This window comes from Grampus griseus (genome assembly GCF_964374135.1).
Source record: "Grampus griseus genome assembly, chromosome: 8".
Taxonomy (NCBI): Eukaryota; Metazoa; Chordata; class Mammalia; order Artiodactyla; family Delphinidae; genus Grampus; species Grampus griseus.
The window spans coordinates 57,598,584-57,621,236 of record NC_139002.1 but is presented as its reverse complement, the minus strand read 5'-3'; the positions used below and the strand labels follow the sequence as shown (position 1 = coordinate 57,621,236).

Here is a 22,653-nt window from a genome sequence, read left to right as displayed (position 1 = left end):
CTGCGGATTTGGACGCTGTCGCCTCCAGCTGCGCAAGCGCAAAGCGATAAGCCCTTTGAGGACTCCATTGCCCAGGGTGCATTGCCTTCAGTAACGCTTCTCTTTCCTGCGAGGGTCGTCTAGTTCTCCGCTTGGAATCTGGGGGATCAAAGACTCCGTTACCCAGCTCCCTTTGTGGAGGCTGGTGCGCACTTCCGGTGGAAGCGCTGGGGCGAGGGGGTGGAGTTTACGGAGCCGGTGGGCGGTGCTGCTGGTAGCTGGGTGCTATCCAAAGGCGACGGGGCGTCGCTAGGGGAGCGAGCTGTGTGACCGGTTGGGCCGCACTTAGCGTGGGACGAAGCTTCGGCTACTGTTCGACTGCCTGCGGCCTCCCCTTCATGTCGGCCCTCGAGAAGAGCATGCACCTCGGCCGCCTGCCCCCTCGCCCTCCTCTACCCGGCAGCGGGAGCAGTCAGAGCGGAGCCAAGATGCGAATGGGGTACGTAACCCGTACCCCTTCTCCCTAGAGGCCAGGCCCCGGCCATTGGAGAATGGTGTCTCTGGGCGTTTAGAACGGCACGTCAATGGAGCCTAAGGATAGGAGAGAATGTTGGCGGCGGCCTGGAGACGTTTAGATGAAATAGAAGGCAGATCTGGGGACTAGGGGAGGCGCCAAGTCAATGGAAATTGGAGGATAAATAGTATTGGAGGGAGAAGGGAATGAGGCAAAGATTGAGGAAGCTGAGAGGATAGTTTAAGACATGTAGGAGGCACCTCCAGAGAAGGGGTGGAGGAGGTTTGAGAAAAGGGAGAAGAGCGGTGACAAAGGTGGAGGGGAAATCTGCCAGGGATGGTTGAGGGAAATGGGAAACGATGGAAAGAAAAGTTGAGGGGAATTAGGAGAAGAACTTGGAAAAGGTTTAGGAGGAGAAAATCTTTATCTAGTTTCTCAGAGAACTAGATAATAGAAAACAGCTGGGGGAAACAGAGAACACCTGAGGCAGGGTTGGAGCGGAAAAGACAACCAGGGCGCAGAAGGTTCTAGAGAGAGTTCCTAGGGGTGTAAGAGGCAGATTCTGGGAGTGAGGGAGTGACTTAGAGATTAAATCTCTTAAGGGGTACTGAGAAAGTGTGGAGAACAGGCCTAAGGAAAGATGGAGAACACAGCCAAGAAGACAGTTAGGGGTGATAGGAATGTGCTGAGAAGTGAGGGTAGGGAATAAGCGGAGGAGTGAGGAGGGAGAGGGCTGAGGGGCTTAGAGAGTAACCATGGGCTCCAGAGATTGAGAAATGACTAGGAATAGGGTCTAGTGAATGGCGTGCTGCAGAGGTAAGGCCTGGGAAGCTTAAAGAGGAAGATTTGGGAAATTGATTTTTGCTGGGCAAATAGGTCTGGCAGAAGCTATGTACTGATCTGATAAGATTCAATTAATGAAACACTGAGAGGAGCCACTTAAAATGTTTTGAGGGAAACCATCGTTTACTGGAATGGGAGGAGCTGTGTTGGCTTTGGGAATTTAGGTTGCTGAATGGCTTGGGCCAGGTTGGGGGATACTAAGGTGTAGGAGAGAGAGTGTAATGAGCTGAACCTGGGAGAAGTAGAAGGCAGAGGTAATTGAACAGGCAGTTGGTTTTGAGGGGTATTTGTAGTATCAGATAGGATTCTGGAGACTAGTGACTGGAAAGAGAAAAGGGGTAGGAAAAGTACTTAGGTATGTGGTAGTCAGGTGTGTGTGTTTGGGATTCTAGAGATGGGTTGGTAGACATTATTGGAATAAGGACTAGAGAAGAAAAACCTTAGGTTCTGAAGATTAATATGTACAAAAACTGATCGAAAAGGAGATTTAGATGGGAGATACAATACTGTGAAAGCATGTCCTAGCAATGAAGAGAAAGGAGAATCCTGTAAATTAAAACAGTGGAGTAGAGGGGTGGTGAGAATGGTTGGAAAAACTGGGGAAGGAAACTAAGAATTGAAGTGGAAACCTGACTATGAGACACAGTAGAAAACTGAGAAAACCTTGACAAGTGAAGATACGTCGATGGATGCACAATACAATGAGGTGGTAGAAGCCTACCTGTAAGGTAAAATGAAGATCGTTTTGGCTTTGGAAGACAAAGGTAGGACTGTAACATGATTAAGGAGGATCTGGAAGCTGATCCATAGGAGATTATTTGGGAAGATTAACCTGGACTATAAAATTAATGTAACGTTTATTGTTCATATGTATCTTAGTTGCTACCTTTCTTAAACTAAACTTTGATCTTTCAGTATTCCAGCACTCTTCTCTAAAATATATATAAAAATACTAGCTTTTTAATAACCATATATCCTTTAGATAAGTTAGAGCTTAGCTTCTCACTTTATCAAAAGTTCTCTGAAGATGAAGAACTGAAGAAAAATACTAAGAAAAAGTAAAATCAACTGATTAGATTATTAGTAACTTAACCTCTTTAAATAGATGCTTTCGTCCTCCTAATTTAGGTTAACTGCTTATCCTGGAAGATAAAGTTCTTTAGAAAAACGCTTCTTTATAGTACTGTGAAGAGAGGAGCATATATTGGTGAATTTTATGTGGTCCTCAAGTAGCTTATTTTCCTGTATTTTTATTTCCTATTTCCTTATTGGAACATAGGCATGCCTCATGTAAGCCTAATGTTAATGATAATGTAGACTGTCTCCTCTTCTAGAATCATAAAGCTGGAAGAGAGTCTCTGAGACCTATTGTGTTTTTTGGATTCATAGTTGTTATCATTGGCAATACTTAATGTGAGTTGTGTGTCTTATTCCTTTGCAAATACTCTAGGATTCAGTCTTCCTTTTTCCTCAGTCAGACCTGGTTTATGAAGTCTCACGTCTACCAATTTCAAATCATTCTTCTTTATTTCTAACTTCTTCTCACTTGCTTTTTTTTTACTCTTTCCATCTTTTCCACTCCCCAGTCCATCTCTTACTCTCAGGTTGGACCTGTTCCTTATATGACTTACTCTTTCACCTATTTTTCATATTCTCTTGCCTTCAGTTTCAGTAAACCTTATTTAGATATGTTTGCATATTCAGGGTGGTTTTGAGTTTTTGGTTTTTCCTGAGTTTCCATAGTTTTGTTTTTCCAAATGGATTTAGTAATTCCAGAGTATTGCTGGATAAAGCAATAATAACAATTACTTTTTTTTTCTTTTTTTTTTTTTTTAAGTGAGTACTATGTGCCAGGCATTGTGATAGTAGCTTTATGTATGTTATTTCTCAGGTAAGGCCTGAAATCCTGGTTTTATTGTTCCTTGATAGATGCCAGTAGATGATACCCAAAACAGTGGTTTTGAACTTTTTAAAGATTTTGGAGCTCTGATTTTAGAGCCCTACTTGCAACTGGTATTAGTCTGTTAGGGTTGCCATAACAAAAATACCATATTTTTTTTCTTAAGAGTGCTAGAGGCTGACCAAGATCAAGGCACCAGCAGATTCCGTGTCTGGTGAGGACCACTTCTTAGTTCATAGATGGCAGTCTTCTCGCTGTGTCCTTACATGTGGCAAGGAAGAAGAGAGCTCTGTGGGGTCTCTTTTATAAGGGTACTAATCATATTTATGAAGGCTACACCCTCATGACCTTATCACCTTCCAAAGGCTCCACCTTCAAATACTGTAGAGGTTATTGGAGATTAGGATTTAAAGTGAATTTTGGGGGGCACAGAATTTCAGTCTATAACACCTGGTATGCTTGAGGGTGTTTTTATTTTATTTATATATATATATTTTAATTTAATTTAATTTATTTTTTTATACAACAGGTTCTTATTAGTCATCAATTTTATAAACATCAGTGTATACATGTCAATCCTAATCGCCCAATTCATCATACCACTATCCCCACCCGCCTCTGGCTTTCCCTCCTTGATTTCCATACGTTTGTTCTCTACATCTGTGTCTCAACTTCTGCCCTGCAAACCAGTTCATCTGTACCATTTTTCTAGGTTCCACATAAATGCGTTAATATACGATATTTGTTTTTCTCTTTCTGACTTACTTCACTCTGTATGACAGTCTCTAGATCCATCCACGTCTCAGCAAATGGCCCAATTTCGTTCCTTTTTATGGCTGAGTAATATTCCATTGTATATATGTACCACATCTTCTTTATCCATTCGTCTGTTGATGGGCATTTAGGTTGCTTCCATGACCTGGCTATTCTAAATAGTGCTGCAGTGAACATTGGGGTGCATGTGTCTTTTTGAATTATGGTTTTCTCTGGGTATATGCCCAGTAGTGGGATTGCTGGATCATATGGTAATTCTATTTTTAGCTTTTTAAGGAACCTCCATACTGTTCTCCATAGTGGCTGTATCAATTTACATTGCCACCAACAGTGCAGGAGGGTTCCCTTTTCTCCACACCCTCTCCAGCATTTGTTGTTTGTAGATTTTCTGATGATGCCCATTCTAACTGGTGTGAGGTGATACCTCGTTGTAGTTTTGATTTGCATTTCTCTAATAATTAGTGATGTTGAGCAGCTTTTCATGTGCTTCTTGGCCATCTGTATGTCTTCTTTGGAGAAATGTCTATTTAGGTCTTCTGCCCATTTTTGGATTGGGTTGTTTGTTTCTTTAATATTGAGCTGCATGAGCTGTTTATGTATTTTGGAGATTAATCCTTTGTCCATTGACTCGTTTGCAAATATTTCCTCCCATTCTGTGGGTTGTCTTTTTGTCTTGTTTATGGTTTCCTTTGCTGTGCAAAAGCTTTGAAGTTTCATTAGGTCCCACTTGTATATTTTTGTTGAGGGTGTTTTTAAAATCACTACTTTAGTACATTCCATTACCATTTGAGAGGCTATAAGTTATTAAAATCATTTGACCATTTTTCAACATGTTTTTGGTTCATGAATAGTACTCTGTTTCTATAATTATCTCTTACATTTTTATAGTGCTTTAACTGACATATATTAGTGCTTTTTTGTATTATTCCATGAGGTAAGTTAGGGCAAGGGTTAATATTTTCTTTTAATGAGGAAACTCAAATGTTCATTGACTTACCTAGGATCACAGAATCATGAAGTGGCAGAAACAAGACTTCAGAAACGCAGACTTTAGATTTGTAGTCCGTTGTTCTTGTTATTCCTTGGTGCAAAGAGACTGGTTTGAAGTGATAATGATCTGAGTTTGAAGGTTAGCTTGAGTATTTATTTTAGTTAAGTCATTTAACCTCTCATAGTCTGCTTCTTATCTCTCAAACTGGGATACTTCTGCTTACCTTAGAGGGCTGTGAGAATGAGATAATATGTGAAAAGCAGTTATGCCTCCTGACACATAAGCTCTTAAGGAATGATAACTAGTAAATTATTATATGTTGAGAACAATGAGAAAGGCTCATTCTTTATGAAGTAGAAGCACTCCTTTCAGTATCTTATAATGTCAACTCTTTCCCCTCAAGCTGTGTATTTATTCATATCTGATCAGATAGTTTTTCATTCAACTTCTTAAGTTTATTACGGATATCAGGCCTCTTAGGAAGGCTTTAAGGGGCTGTTCACACAGATGGAGAAATAAAGGGCAAAGTGGAGTGATTTGCTCAAGGTCACATATTAAGTTACTAAAAGAATGAAATCTTCGTGTATCTGTTTGTTGATTATCAGTTTCAAAAAAATTAAGTTATAGGGCTTCCCTGGTGGTGCAGTGGTTGAGAGTCCGTCTGCCGATGCATGGGACACAGGTTCGTGCCCCGGTCTGAGAAGATCCCACATGCTGTGGAGTGGCTGGGCCCGTGAGCCATGGCCGCTGAGCCTGCGTGTCCGGAACCTGTGCTCTGCAACGGGAGAGGCCACAGCGGTGAGAGACCCGCGTAACACACACACACACACACACACAAAATTAAGTTATAATTCACATACCATAGAATTCATTCACCCTTTCAGAGTATACAGTTCAGTGATTTCTAGTATGTTCAAGGTTGTACAATCATCAGCACTAATTCCAGAACATTTTCATCATCCCGTAAGGAAACTACTTACCTGTTAGCAGTTACTCCCCCTTCCCCCAGCCCCTGGCAGCCATTAATCTATTTTCTGTCTCTGTGGATTTGCCTATTCTGGAGATATGTAAATAAAACCATATAGTATGTGGCCTTTTGTGACTGGCTTCTTTCACTTAGCATAATGTTTTCAAGTTTCATCTATGTTTTAGTATATATAAGTACTTCATTTTTTTTTTTTTGGCTGAATTCCATTGTATAGGTATACCACAGTTTAATCATTTATCAGTTGCTGGACACTTGGGTTGTTTCCAGTGTTTTTCTGTTATGAATAATGCTGCTGTGAATATTCACATGCAGAGCTCTATGTGGAAATAATGTTTGCATTTCCTTGGATAATTACCTAAGAAAGGAATTGCTGGGCCATATGGTAAGTTATGTTTAACTTTTTAAGAAACTGCCAAATTGTTTTCTGGAGTGGCTCTTTGAAGCTTTTTATGTATCAGGGATATTTTTTTCCTTATAAGTGTTAAAAATATTTTTCCAAGTTGCCTTTTTACTTTGCTTATGATATTTTTTGCCATGTAAAAAAGTTGTTTTTAAATTTTAATGTACTCAGATCTATCTAGCAAAATCCATTGCTTCTGGATTTTGGATTGCAGAAAGACATTTCCTTCTCCCAGCTTGTAAAACGATTCATATATTTTTTTCCCTAGGACCTGTATGCTTTCTTTTCTTGCATCCATCTTGTTTATCTTGATGTGCAAAGTGAGGAACAGATCTAATTTTATCTTTATCCATATGCTATCCAGTTGTTGTAACACAATTTATTAAAAAGTCCTTTTCCCATTATGTGAATTTCTCATCTATAAAAATTAGTCCTTTTCCCCACTAGTTAAAATGACATTTTTATCATACACCAAATTTCTACATAGATTTGGGTCTGTTTATGAATTTTCTTTCCTTTTCCCTCGGCCTATTTATTTATGTGCCATCACTATGCTTTAAATTGGAGAAGCATTATTATGTTTTAGTAAATGGTAGAGGTAGCTTCCCGTTCATTCTTTTTCAGGGTTTTCCTGGCTCCTCTTACTTGTTTATTCTTACAGATAAACTTTCTAATCAACTAGACTAGTGCCTAATAGTGTTTTTTTTGGCATTATATTAAATATGTAAATTAACTTAGAATAAACATTTTTATGATGTTGCGTCTTCCCTGAAATATGTTTTTCAATTTGTATAAATCCCTTTTGAAGGAAAACTATTTCAGATCCCAAGTACTAACGTGTTATATTTATTGTTCTACATTATATTATGTAATGTAAACATAATGTTTAACATTAAATATATACAAAATGAAACTAGGGATAAATTCCTGTGTATAAGAGTAAATTCCATGTTACTCTTATATAATTATAAAACTCAGTAGGTTTACTATTTAAATAGAACTAAACCTACAAAATTCCTCAAATTCAGATTAACAATATTACATTAATGTGAAATAATCTAATTTTCTGTTAATAGCTTGTGATTTAAACGGAAATATTTATTGAAATAAGTAATATTTTTTATAAATAAGTTCAGAGTTGATTCAGTTATTCATCTGTATCAATCATGACCCAGGCTTTTTGTATCCTTTCTTTTTCCATCCTTAGAAATGTTGGCTTTTCCTCCTCTTGCTTGTCACCTTATGGTTGCAGGATGGCTGCTGCAACTCCACTTGCAGATAAAAAGGAAGGAACAAGGGCAAAGACCTTTTCCTAACTTAGCTTGTCCCTGTTTTTTTTTCCTAGAATGGGAAACTCCGCAGCAGGTTTTTCCCTTAAATCTCTTGGTCCAGAACTGGTTCACATGTACATCCTAAAACCAGTCCCTGGCAGTAGGGAATGGGATTACTATGACTGGTTTAGACCAATTCTGATTTATTCCTTTGGGCTGGAGGAAAGATAACAAAAGATCTCTACTAGCTACCGAAACAATTTGGAATTCTGTTAGGGAATACAGAGTGGTGGGAAGTGGGAAAGGAGTGTCTGGAGTAGAGAGTAAACAGCATCTGTTTGGAGTCCTGACATTAACAAGTGGGGGAGACTAATCTGACTTCAAATTCCCTACTGTTTTCATTGCTGCACAGGTATAGGAAGTGATTTCTTTCTTTCCTTCCCCCCACCACTTTCTCTTTATGCCAGGTTTGAGCCGCTTGACCTGAGCACTTCTGAGTGAATGTCCGTTTTTCCATTTTGCTAGACTTACTGCCAGCAAATCTTTTTCTCCAAAATTGGGTAATTGGAATTTTTTTTAACCTAATGAGCCTTTCTTGTCATGTTACTTGATGTCAGATTTGAGGAAACACCTCTGGTTAGTTAGGAAAAACTTTTTCCTTCATGATGTGAAATAGTTTCTTGTAGAGAAGAAAGTTTTAAGTAATAGCACTATTAAGAGGATGGTGCACTTATATACCACACTTAGTACTTCAAATACAGTATTGACAACCAGTCCCAAGCACATACTACCAATATAGTTGACGCTTGAACAACAGGGAGTTAGGGGTGCCCACTCTCCCCACAGTGGAAAATCCAGGTATAACTTACAGTTGACCCTCCATATACCATGGTTCAGTGTCTTTGGATTCAACCAACCTCCAATTGTGCTGTATTTACCATTACAATTGTGTGGTATTTACTATTGAAAAAAATCCTTGTATAAATGGACCCATGCAGTTCATACTGTGTTGTTGAAGGGTCAAGTGTACTACACTACTACAATTGACGATTGGTTGAATTCATGTGTTTGAAATCTTGAATACAGAGGGCCCACGGATATGGAGGGCCAACTGTAAGTTATACACAGATTTTCAGTTGTTCAGAGGGTCTCACACACACTCTACTCCTCCTCCCATGTTGTTCAAGGGTCAACTCTATATTTTGAAGATTGAATAAGAGATTAAGTTGAAAATTCTGGTCATTCCAAACCATAGCAGAAGGCTGAAGTTGTTTACCATCAGTCCTTTTCCACCATGCCTCTGTGTGTGTCCTTTGCCATGGACTTTTTCCAGGTGTAAGTGGGAATCCTATCTGCCACTAGTAAGCCATGTGGCTTGGTCAAGTTTTCCTCTTCCTGGGCCTCAGAAAGAACTCTGAGGTGTAGTAGAAAGAACTCTTTGGCACCAGACATGCTTGAGTTTAAATCCAAGCTCCATTGCTGTGGGAAGTGGCTCTGGGCAATGTATCTTATGTTTCTGAGCCTGTATTTCTCATTTTTAAAGAGAATATTTTTCTTGCAGAATTCAAAATCCTACTTGATACATAATAGACAGCTAATTATTCCCTTCCATAAAGTAAGATTTGGGTTAGATGATCTCTAATAGCATGATCCAGTATGTAGTTTTAGAATCTAAGTCTGCTGCTTTAATAAGATGCCCTTATCAACAGTAATGAACATACCAAACTATCATGACCTCAGATAGCCATTTGGTTGCCTTCTTTCCATTCTTTCCATCCTCTTCAGTGTTGCTAATGAGGCCTTTTTTTATTTTAATCAGTGGTGCCTTGATTTAAATAGCTGGCTGCAATTAAACTTCAGTATTTTGTCTCCACTACAAGACTCCTAAACTGGAGAATTTGTGACATCAGTGACTAGGACTGCTACTGTGCAGCTCATGACTCATTAATAACTCTCCTATCAGACTTAAGCAGCTTAGTAGATGTTGAAGTATATTATGTCTTTGGATTTGAGACATTCACTTAAAAACATACAACTTATATTTCCTATTCTTCGTTCTCTAAGTAGGCAGGGAAAATTTTTCTTCCCTCCTTTCATCCTTCCCCTCCCTTATTTCCTTAGCAGTTGATATATAGCAGTCATATAATTTTGTTGGTTTTGGTTATTATCGCCTAGTAGGCATCATCACATAGTAGTCAATGAGTACATCCTCTATGCCCCCATAACCTTCTGTAGATATAACACTTATCCCTCTAACTATAATTATTGGTTGACTGTCTACTTCTCAAGACTGTGAGCTTCTTAAGGGTAGGAATAGTGTCTTAGTTTCCCTGGTGTCTAACATGCTGACTACTTACGTGCTAACTGAACGAGCAACCAAAATCCTAGACCTATTTAGCCTCATTCTATAAGGAAAATCTTACTTCCTTACCAGTTCCATTAAGATGGCGTAACTAAAGCTATACTCTCTTTCTTCTGAAAGCTGTTTTTCACTTCATAAAATAATACAATTCATACTTTATTTCAGCATCAACACTTAGGTAGAATGTGTTGTGAGTGTTTACAAATACATTGTCCAATTTGAGATTTAAAATATTCATATGGTTGAAACTCACACTTGGATTTAGTCTCTTGTATGTGAAGATTCATGCCTGTTGCTTAGTTTTACTTTATTAAAATTTGACAATCCATATCTTCCTCTCTCGTTCCCCAAACCTGAAAGCAAGTCCATTACTATAAGAGAGCAAATGTCAATTAGTAATTATTTTCAGCCCAGCTGCATTTTATAGGATTGGGTTTTTCTGCCCTTACTCAATTTCTCTCTTACTCTCTGAGAGAAGCCTATTTTCCAATGAGGCTGTATCTACACACTGGTGACTCCAGCAAGTGTAGGGATGAGAGCAAGAAGTCTACTGTTAAAAGTAGCATTAAAAGTTCTCCATAGTCATGTCCCAGGCAATGTCAATTTTCTAAATGTTTCTTGTACTTACCAACTGCCAGGTTTATTTTACTTTCGAGGCCTCCCATATCACTTTTTCAAGTCATTCCCATCCTCAAATCCTTGAAGCTCTTTCAGACTATTCTAGCTCATTCATTTGCTCTGTCCCTCCTCTGAGCATCTGTAGCACTTTCTGTCATTTCTTCTTATTTGCCAATTGTTGTGCGTTACTACTTGGTATTGTGTTTTTTAATTGCTATGTCAAATTTATTATGGTAATTTAAATGGGTGATTACCATAAATATTATCATAATTTATATTTCATGTTTTTATTTTGTTTTTGTGTTTTTGGTTTTTTTTAGTTTCCTCAATAAAATTGGAGGTCCCAGAGTACAGGAGCCTTTGTTTTTATTTCTTTGTGTATTCTACAGTAGCACAGTTTAAAAAATGTTCTCATAAGGTTTGATTTAATAGACATGTGGCACACAACATTCATATAAAATGAGATCCTGAAGCTTTTCCTGATTATCCAGCCTGAACTGATCTTTCCATTTTCTGTCCTTTTGTAGCACCTATCATTTATACCAGGGCTTGGCAAACTTTTTCTGTAAGTATTTTATGCTTTGCAGGCCATAGTTTTTGTGGCAACTACTCAGTTCTGCCCTTGTAAGGTGAAAGCAGCCATAGACAATATGTAAATGAATGTAATTGTATTCCAGCTACATTTTTTTTGGTGTCACTGAAATTTGAATTTTATGTAATTTTCTCATGTCTTTAAATACTCCTCTCTTTGTTTTTCCCCTCCACAACCTTTAAAAATATAAAGACCATTTGCAGCTCATGAGCCACACAAAAACAGGGGGTGTGGGTGGCTGGATTTGCACACAGGCCAACCCCATAGTTTGCCAACCCCATGTCAGTATGATTAGCTCTGTACTTCTGTTGTCTTGTAGTAGAAAGAATAGGTTTTAAATCAGCAAACTAGAATTCTCTTCCGGGCTTTACTACATACTGCTTATACACTTGACTATTATTAAAATGTGGGTAATACTAACTTCACAGTTTTGTTTTTGAGGAGAAAGATATACATATGTGGAATTACTATTTAAATAGTAAAGCTATGTAGTGGAAACTTATTTACTGTATTTCATAAATTCTAAGATACATTTCTTTTCATATTTGAAACGATAGTTTCTTAATAATTGCTCTTGGTCAGGTAAGCTGTAACTTGGTTCTCATTGCCTGTACATGAGTGAACACCAAGACCAGTATCAAAACTTACTAAATAGGTGTTGGCAGCTTGGAAGAAAATCCTGGAGACAAAAGTGGAGCACTCTTTTAATCACTAAGAGCTGAATGGCTGTGAGGTGGGGCGGGTGTTCAATCAGATGAGTTAAGCAATATTCCTAAAGTGAGAGTCAAAAGTAAGATAGGTCTTTCTACATAATAGTAAAGTCAGCATGTGAGCTGGTGTTTAGTTTAGTTTTGTTTTTTAGTTATTGAAGTACAGTTGATTTACAATGTGTTAATTTCTGCTGTACAGCAAAGTGATTCAGTTATACATAATACATATATATATTCTTTTTTAAAAATTTATTTACTTTTGACTGCATTGGGTCTTCATTGCTGCGCGCGGGCTTTCTCTAGTTGCGGTGAGCGGGGGCTACTCTTCGTTGCAGTGTGCGGGCTTCTCATTGCTGTGGCTTCTCTTATTGCGGAGCATGGGCTCTAGAGCGCAGGCTCAGTAGTTGTGGCGCACAGGCTTAGTTGCTCCGCAGCATGTGGGATCTTCCCAGACCAGGACTCGAACCTGTGTCCCCTGCATTGGCAGGCGGATTCTTAACCACTGTGCCACCAGGGAAGTCCCCAGAAGTGAAATTTTAAAACTGTGATTATTAACAGTATATTTCTATCCTTCTATGATTCCATATTTATATCCCTCTATCTTTATCCTACTAAGAAAATATAGCCCAGGTTGTTGTGAGGATTAAATTAAGATAATGCTTGTAAAGTGCCCAGCATAAATACATGTGTATCTGGTTTGTTTCATTTAATTCTTCTCATCCTTTTAATTAAACCAGCTTTTCCTTAAGCATAAGAACCATGGTTCAGGATATATTAATATCACTTTATTTTATTATTTTTTAAATAAATAAATTATTTATTTATTTATTTTTGGCTGCATTGGGCCTTCATTGCTGCACGCAGTCTTTCTTTAGTTGTGGCGAGCGGTGGCTACTCTTCGTTGTGGTGCGCCGGCTTCTCATGGCCGTGGCTTCTTGTTGCAGAGCACAGGCTCTAGGCGCGCAGCCTTCAGTAGTTGTGGCTCACGGGCTCTAGAGCACAGGCTCAGTAGTCGTGGCACATGGGTTTAGTTGCTCCGCAACATGTGGGATCTTCCTGGACCAGGGCTCAAACCCATGTCCCCTGCATTGGCAGGCAGATTCTTAACCACTGTGCCACTAGGGAAGCCCAATATCACTTTCAATTCAGTTTTCTGTGTTAATCACCTGAACTACATCATTATTATTAGCTGAATTTCATCACAAATAGCATTTTAGTGTATTATGGCTAAATAGACTTGGAAATGGAGCTTCCCAGAGAATCTACCAATATTTCATTATACTGTTAATCAGGGGAAATGTACTTCAGTTTTTCCAACAACCTACTTTACAAACCTTTGGAATATAAATCCATTTTTAAGTTGGAGAATATGCTGACTTTTTTTTTTCACTGAATATTGGGAAATTGTATTCTTTACTGGTAATTAGAGGATTTGTACTTTTGCCTCTTCCCTATCCAGGTCATTGTTTAATAAAAATAGCACTTCAAATTTTTATAGCATTTGGTTTAATAAAATCTTCATACCGGACATAATCTTTGTGAATCCTTCTCTGACCTGGTTCCCTCCCCATAAGTGTCCTGAGCAAGATTGAATGTCCCATCTGTGAGCTCTCATGGTACGCTAGGCTTATTTCTGTCATAGCTATAGTATACAGTGACTGTTTACTTCCTATTTCCCTCCAGACATGAGCTCTTTGAGGGAATTTCGGGCCTGCTGATTTCCCTAGTGTCTAGCAAGTATATCAGGGCCTACAATACAGGGCATAGTCAAATGTCTGTTTAATTGGAATTAAGTTACCTGTTTATATATAAGCAAGTTGTGATTGGAAAGAATCTCTCAAATAATTGCCCTAAAGATATTTGCTTTTTGTCTTTTTTCCTGGATCATTATGGCATTCAGGTGAGTCTGGGGAAGGTGTTATGTGGCCATTGGTTCTGAAATATACTTCATTAGGATTTTCTGTATGGATTTTATTGGCTTTTAAACTCTGACCTCAAACCTGCTTGCTTTCTTCCTATTGTGATATGTCTAAGCAGTATAGTAACTTACATGCGTTCTGATGACTGAATATCGCCACACACATTAAGAGAGTGAACAGCTCCATTTGGTCCTTGCAAAATATCAAAAAGCCTTGTATTCTATCTGCTTTTTTGCTTTCATTCCTGATGTCTCACTGGTTGTATTTTTGTTTGAGGCCAGATCATTTTAGTAGAATTGTCATTATATCCTTTTTTCTATTTACTTTTAGAGTTTTGGAAAAAGAAGTTACTAATTATGCTGTTCTGATGTTAGGTGAATGGTAGAAATAAAATTTAGAAAATTTTCTAACTTGAGTAAAGCAGAATTCTTTATTATCAGAGGTATAAGATTACAGTTGTTCTTGTGCTGCAGCAGTCTGTCCACATCCATTTAAAACAAAGCATGGGGATATAGTAATAAAACAATCATGTGCCTCTTATGGAGCTGATATTCTCATGGGGAGAGGCCAACAATAAAGTAAAAGCATAGAGAATATGGTGTCCACTACAGATTTTAAAAATTTGGTAACCACACACCTAGATATTTAAACATGCTCCTTTGTCATGGGTGTTATTTTGAGGGAAAAGTTTGAGAGATACTAAGATTAAACCTAACTCCAAAATAATGATGGCTTAACACTCACCATCCTCCCAATCTCTGCCAGTGCTCACTTCTGTTCACCCTTCTTCTCTTGTATTATCTTGAATAAAATAAAATTCCAAGAAAAATAAAAAAATAAAACAAAGTATGTTTTTGTGTGATCTGACTCAGCAGGTTCGAAGTTCCCATAAACTAAGCATCTTATCTGAAAATGGTTGTAAGTGAGGTTAGGTTTCATTCATTTGCTTGAAACTACATTGTATGTTGGGCCAATGTCTAATGCAGGACTGTGTGAAATGCCACTGTTTCCATTTTTGGATTCCATGATGCCCAATTAACATTAACACTCTCATCAATGGCCAACAGAGAAAAGTATTAGGGATAGGATGTAGGATTTTCAAGCACATGGTAAATCAGTATATAGTAAGCTGGAACTCTTTTAAAAGGTCTCCTCTGTTCTTTCTTTGTGAATGACATCAGAAAAACTTGAGAATTGTCTTTGATTCTTCCTTTCCACTCCACCCTTCTGTTTTCTCCCATCATTTTCATTATAGTTGTAAACCTTGACTTTCTTCTTAGTCTCCATGGTACTTCGGCTTGCTGTAAGGGTCCTCAACCAATCATTTTCCCTACAGCAGGAACCAATCCTCTTTCACCTCTTCCTGGGGATTTCTGGGTGCTCATTCTTAGCTTTGATGATTTAAAGAATGGAGAGAGAACCTAGTATTATTTTGAGGGTAGTATTGAAAACTGATAAGGAAGTGATCCTAAGAATAAGACTAGCTGATCTACTTTCTATGCTGTTGGATGAGTTACTGATATTTAACCTCCCTTGGCTTTACTTTTCTCATTTGCAAAAGAGGAATAATCGTAGCTACCCTAGAGAGTTGTTGTTGAAATTAATTCATTAATTCATCTCCATTTTCTCCCCAAACCCCATGAAATTAAAGTAATTTGGAAAAAGGAATATGATCAAAGGACAAAGAAGAGGAGGGAAGATAAGATACCAAGATTTAGGAAGGTAGCAAGTTGAAGAATGTTAACTCACTAACAGAGAAGAGCAAACTGAAAACTACCCACAGAAGGAGAAAGTGCAGACTAATCCATATCACAACCCCATAAATGCTCAGGAATTATAGGTGCTAGGTACCTCTGAAAGGGCTCTAAAAACAGGAGGATTGATTGACTCTATTAGACTCCCAGATCTTCTCCTTTCCCTCAATTTATTGAAAATAAATTTCTCAATAATGGGAGACAGGTTAACTTTTGGAGGAATTGAACCGGATGGCTCTGGACTCAGTAGGCTTATGCGGGCAAAGATAAAGCAACTGGATGAAACAGGTATTAAGTGAAGGTACATGTTGTGTCTTCTAAATATGTTCATGGCTTTCTCCTTTACCTCCCTCAGGTCTTTGCTTAAAGATGCCTTTCCTGATCACTGATTTAAAATTACATTCCTTCCCAACCTGATATTCATTGTCCCCCTTCCTGGCTTTACGTGGCACTTATTGCTACCTTGAAAATTTTTGCTATGTCTCCTTCTACTGAGTGTTAACACAAGAGTAGCGGGTTTTGTCTTTTGTTCACTTCAATATTCCCAGTGCCTAAAATAGTATCTCATAGGTGCTCAGTGAATATCTGTTGAGTGAATGAACAAATGAGACTATTCAGTTTCTTTTCCCGAAGGCTCACAGCTAGTCTTATGTCCCCAGGCAGAAGATTGGAGGATTCCTCTCTGGAGCAATGACTGGCCTAAGAGAAAAGACACACAGATATTGATATTTGGTGGAAGAGTCCCCCATTTAAAAGGCTGGGTCTCTACTTGATAACTGTACAGTGATATTCAATAGTCAACAAACCCTGCTTTTTCATAGAATCACCAGCCATCCAGGGAAATCCTCTAACACGAAAGACAGGCAAAGACAAAATGGGAAAAGGAAACAATAATGCATAGAACAAAAGAAAATACTAAAAAACCTAGTATCTCTCGTCAGAGACAAGAGACAGTATGGCATCTGTGAAACAAGAACAGGATGCTCTTTTACAAAAAAAAGGAACCTTGTTTCAGAGAACAAAATGTAAATGTTGGGAATGAAAACATGTATAGTAGATATAAATTAAATATAAGAGAAAGTTTAAGGTATCTCCTAGGAAGAAGCTTGTTCTACATTAAGATTAAAATTTAGAAATAGGGATAAAAAGGTTCTTACAAAGAAATCTCAACAGCCATACTCCAATATAAAATAAAAATTTTTTTAAAGTGGTAAGAGATGACAAAAAAACCCCCTATAAATTAAAAAAAAAAAATCTCCACAGCAGTACCTCAATTAGAAGTTGATAGAAGAATGCCCTAAAGTTTGAGAAAGAACATCTAACCTAAAATGGTTTTGGCTAATATTTGCCTACTATGTCTTTGTCCATTTTTTAAATTTGGGAACTTTTTGTCTCTTTTTAAGTAGTATATAGCTAGAATTAAAAAAAAAATCTCATCTGAGGGTATTTCAGACCTAGAGTATTCTTATTCTTATTTTGGTTTTTTTTTATTCGTTTTTTTTTTTTCGCGGTACGCGGGCCTCTCACTGTTGTGGCCTCTCCCGTTGCGGAGCACAGGCTCCGGACGCGCAGGCTCAGCGGCCATGGCTCACAGGCCCAGCCTCTCCGCGGCATGTGGGATCTTCCCAGACCAGGGCACGAACCCGTGTCCCCTGCATCGGCAGGCAGACTGTCACCCACTGCACCACCAGGGAAGCGCCTTATTTTGTATTTTGTTTCATCTGACCTGTGTTCCTTTTTCTCATTCCATTTTTTTTCTCTATTAGTGTACTAACGATATAATCTATTCTTTGAATGTTCCCCATCATTTTTTGGTAACAACTTTATTGAGATAGAATTCACATACCATACAACTGAGTCATTTAGAGTGTACAGTGTTTTTTTTAAAGCATATTCCCAGAGTTCTGCAGCCATTACCACAATTTAGAACATGTTCAGCACCCCAAAAAGAAACTTTATAGCCATGAGCAGTTAGCCCTCACTTTCCCCCAAACCAACCAATCTGCTTTCTGTCTCTATAGATACACCTAATCTGGACATTTACAATAAATGGAATTAAACAATATATGTGCTCTTTTGTGACTGACCTTTTTTGCTTACCATAATATTTTCAGGGTTCATCTATATTGTGGCATGTTTAATATTTCATTCCTTTTATTGCCGAATAATATTCCATTGTATGGATATATACCAAATCTTATTTATCCATTCAACAATTGATGGACATTTGAGTTGCTCCTACTTTTTAACTATTATGAACAATGCCGATATGAACATTCTTATACAAGTTTTTATGTAGAAATATGTTTTCATGTCTTTTGGGTATACCTAGGAGTAGAATTGCTAGATCATGTGGCATCTCTCTGTTTAACCTTTTGAGGAACTGTCAAACTGTTTTCCAAAGCAGCTGTACCATTTTATATTATCATCAGCAATGTATGTGGGTTCTAATTCTCTACATTCTTGCCAACACTTGTCATTGCCAGTCTTTTTGTTTATAGCCATCTTAGTGGTGTGAAGTGGTTCTTTGTGTGGTTTTGATTTGCATTTCCCTAATAACTAATGATGCTGAATATCTTTTCATGTCCTTATTGACCATTTGTATACCTTCTCTGGAGGAATGTCTATTCAAATCCTTTGCTCATTAAAAAAATGGGTTGTCTTTGTATTGAGTTATGAGTTCTTTATATATTCTAGATACAAGTTCCTTATCAGATCTATGATTTGTGGGTATTTTCTCCCATTCTGTGGCTTATCTTTCATGTTTTTAATGGTGTCCTTTGTTTTTGTTTTTATTTCGGCTGTGCCGCAAGGCTTGTGGGATCTCAGTTCCCCGACCATGGATTGAACCCCGGCCTGGGCAGTGAAAGCGCCAAGTCCTAACTACTGGACTGCCAGGGAATTCCCTTTAATGGTGTCCTTTGAACCAAACATTTTTAAGTTTGATAAAGTTCAATTTATTTTTTTTCTCATGCTTTTAGTATCATATCTAAGAAGCCTTTGCCTAACCTAGGGTCATGAAGATTTATGCCTATGTTTTCTTCTTAGAGTTTTATAGTTTTAGCTCTTACATAGAGGTCTATGATCCATTTTAAGTTTTGTTTTGTTTTGTTTTGTTTTGTTGCAGTACGCGGGCCTCTCACTGTTGTGGCCTCTCCCGTTGCGGAGCACGGGCTCCGGACGCACAGGCTCAGTGGCCATGGCTCACGGGCTCAGCCGCTCCGTGGCATGTGGGATCTTCCCGGACCGGGGCATGAACCCGTGTCCCCTGTGTCGGTAGGCGGACTCTCAACCACTGCGCCACCAGGGAGACCCTTAAGATAATTTTTATATACGATGTGAAGAATGGGTTCAGCTTTGTTCTTTTGCATGTGGATATCCATTGTCCCAACACCATTTAATGAAAGGGCTCCTCTTTCCTCCTTGCATTATCTTGGCACGCTGGTCAAAAATCAATTGACCATAAATGTTTGGGTTTATTTTTTAACTCTCAATTCTATACCATTGATTTATATATTTGCCTGTATACCAGGATCACACTGTATTTATTACTATAGCTTTGTAGCAAGTTTTGAAATCAAGAAGTATGAGTCTTACAACCATGTCTTTCCTTAAAATTTGTTTTGACTCGTCTGTGTCCCTTGAATTTCCATGTTAATTTTAGGATTAGCTTGTCAATTTCTGCAAGGAAGTTAGATACAATTTTGTTAGTTATTACTTTGAATCTGTGAATCAGTTTGGGGAATATTGCCATTTTAGTAATAATAAATCTTCTAATCCATGAATATGGGATGCCTTTCTATTTATGTATATCTTTTTAAATTTCAGCAATGTTATATCAGTGCTATTATAAATGGAATTGTTTTCTTAATTTCATTTTTGGATTGTTTATTTCAAGTGTATAGAAATACCATTGATTTTTGTATATTGATCTTGTATTCTGCAACTTTACTGAAATTATGTACTAGTTCTTACAGTTTTTTAATGGATAACGTAAGATTTTTGCCTTAGACATTTTAACATGCATACTTAATATATAAAAGGGCAAGTTAGGGACTTCCCTGGTGGCGCAGTGGTTAAGAATCTGCTTGTCACATGAAAAGTTGCTCAACATCACTAATTATTGGAGAAATGCAAATCAAAACTACAATGAGGTATCACCTCACACCAGTCAGAATGGCCATCATCAAAAAATCTACGAACAATAAATGCTGGAGAGGGTGTGGAGAAAAGGGAACCCTTTTGCAGTGTTGGTGGGAATGTAAATTGATACAGCCACTATGGAGAACAGTATGGAGGTTCCTTAAAAAACTAAAAATAAAAAAAAATAAAAAAAACTAAAAATAGAATTACCATATGATCCAGCAATCCCACTACTGGGCATATACCCTGAGAAAACCATAATTCAGAAGGACACTTGTACCCCAGTGTTCATTGCAGCACTATTTACAATAGCCAGGACATGAAAACAGCCTAAATGTCCAACGATAGATGAATGGATAAAGAAGATGTGGTACATATATAGAATGGAATATTAGCCATAAAAAGGAACGAAATTGGGTCATTTGTAGAGATGTGGATGGACCTAGAGTCTGTCATACAGAATGAAGTAAGCCAGAAAGAGAAAAACAAATATCGTACATTAATGCATATATGTGGAATCTAGAAAAATCGTACAGATGAATCTATTTGTAGGGCAGGAATAGAGATGTAGATGTAGAGAACGGACATGTGGACACGGGGGAAAGGGGAGGGTGGCACGAATGGGGACATTAGGTTTGACATAAATACACTACCATGTGTAAAATAGATAGTGGGAACCTGCTGTATAGCACAGGAGGTCAGCTCGGTGCTCTGTGGTGACCGGGATGGGGGGGTTAGAGGGAGGTCCAAGAGGGAGGGGATATAGGTAAAGATATAGATTCACTTCATTGTACAACAGAAACTAACACAACATTGTAAAGCAATTTTACACCAATTAAAAAAAAAAAAGAAGAATCCACCTGCCAATGCAGGGGACACGGGTTCAATCACTGGTCCAGGAAGATCCCACATGCCGTGGAGCAGCTAAGCCCATGTGCCACAACTACTGAGCCTGTGCTCTACAGCCTGCAAGACACAACTACTGTGCACATGTGCCACAACTACTGAAGCCTGTGCGCCTAGAGCCCATGCTGCGCAATAAGGGAAGCCACTGCAATGAAAGGCCAGCTCACCGCAATGAAGAGTAACCCCCGCTCGCCGCAACTAGAGAAAGCCTGCGCGCAGCAATGAAGACCCAATGCAGCCAAAAATAAATAAATAAATAAAAATTTTTAAAAAGTGCAAGTTGAATCAATATTTCTGCCATTCTTCTGAAATAATACAAAGACTTTAGAAATCTGTGGCAGACAAAACAATGATATCCCAAAGATGCTTGAGTCCTATCACTGGAACCTGTGACTGGATTATTTTACATGGCAGAGGAGAATTAAGGTTGCAGATGGAATTAAGGTTGCTAATCAGCTGACTTTAAAATAAAGAGATTATCCTGGATTATTTGAGTGGGTCCCATGTAATCACGAGTGTCCTTTAAAGAAGAGGGAGGCAGAAGAGTAGGCCAAAATCTGAGAGAAATTTGAAGATGCCACATTGCTTGCTGGCTTTGAAAATGGAGGAAGAACCTGTGAGCCAGGTAATACAGGCAGCTTCTAGAAGCTGGAAATGGTATTTAAATATCTCAGTTTAGGCACTAGAGGAACTCTTTGCTACTAGGTTGATTATTGCTATAGGCCTTTACAGTGACAGAGGTAGCATATTTTTTTTTAACACAAAGGGAATCATGAGTTCATGTTGATATTTCCAATTCAAAATTAAGATTACAGGATTTTTGGGAATTCCCTGGTGGTCCAGTGGTTAGAACTCTGTGCTTTCACTGCTGAGGGTGCGGGTTCGATCCCTGGTCAGGGAGCTAAGATCCTGCAAAGCGCACGGCATGGCCAAAAAAAAAAAAAAAAAATTACGGGGTTTTAAAATTCTTTGACTTTATATCATCTCTTTTCTCTTACAGTGGGAATTTTGGTTCCTCATGATATTAACCTAACTACCTACTTGCTTTATATATGTATATAAATATGCACTTATGTGATGTTCAAAATAACCAATTATAACACCAATAAAAGCTACTAACAGGGACTTCCCTGGTGGCTCAGTGGTTAAGACTCCTCGCTCCCAATTCAGGGGGCCCGGGTTCGGTCCCTGGTCAGGGAACTAGATCCCACATGCATGCCACAACCAAGGAGCCAGCGAGCCGCAACTAAGAAGCCCGCCGGTGGCAACTAAGACTTGGCACAACCAAATAAATAATTTAATTAAATTTTTAAAAAAGCTAGTAACAATGTGATTACTGAATACTGTTTAAGACTTATTCAGTTGTTTTTTTCCCTTAAAGTATATCCCACCAGAGATACATAGTCAAATAATTATGTTTTAAAGTCACTTGGAATAATTGTTAGTATGCCATTAGGTTAATTTGTTCCCTTTTTTGTTGGTGGTGGTGATTGGTTTTTACAAACTTTTAAACATATTTGTAAAACAAAAGTAAAATTATTTACATGACTCCAAAATTGGAACTATAATAGTGTATTCAGAAAAGTATAGCATCTGTCCTTTTTCCCTCTGGTACCCTACAGATTAACTATTTTCATTATTTTTTGTTTAATCCTTCCACTTAAAAAAAAGTTTATATATTTATATCCCCTTCTTTCTTAGATAAAAGATAACATATATGCCATTCTGCTTTACTTTTTTTTTTTAAATAAATTTATTTATTTTTGGCTGCATTAGGTCTTTGTTGCTGTGTGCGGGCTTTCTCTAGGTGAGGTGAGCGGGGGCTACTCTTCATTGCGGTGCATGGGCTTCTCATTGCAGTAGCTTCTCTTGTTGCAGAGCATGGGCTCTAGGTGTGCGGGCTTCAGTAGTTGTGGATTGTGGACTCTAGAGCGCAGGCTCAATAGTTGTGGCGTACGGCCTTAGTTGCTCCACGGCATGTGGGATCTT

The 22,653-nt window shown here is 38.3% G+C and overlaps 1 protein-coding gene across 1 annotated transcript in view; it reads left to right on the top strand.

The window, feature by feature from the left end:
* Window positions 1-284: 284 nt before the first annotated feature.
* The window catches only part of PPME1 (protein phosphatase methylesterase 1), a gene marked incomplete at its 3' end in the record, with an annotated part of 74,258 nt that continues 51,889 nt past the window's right edge, over window positions 285-22,653 (top strand). The window contains exon 1 of the mRNA XM_082660074.1: window positions 285-478. Within this exon, the coding sequence (XP_082516200.1) occupies window positions 378-478 (101 nt within the window). The 5' untranslated portion in view covers window positions 285-377. The remainder of the gene's footprint in view (window positions 479-22,653) is intronic.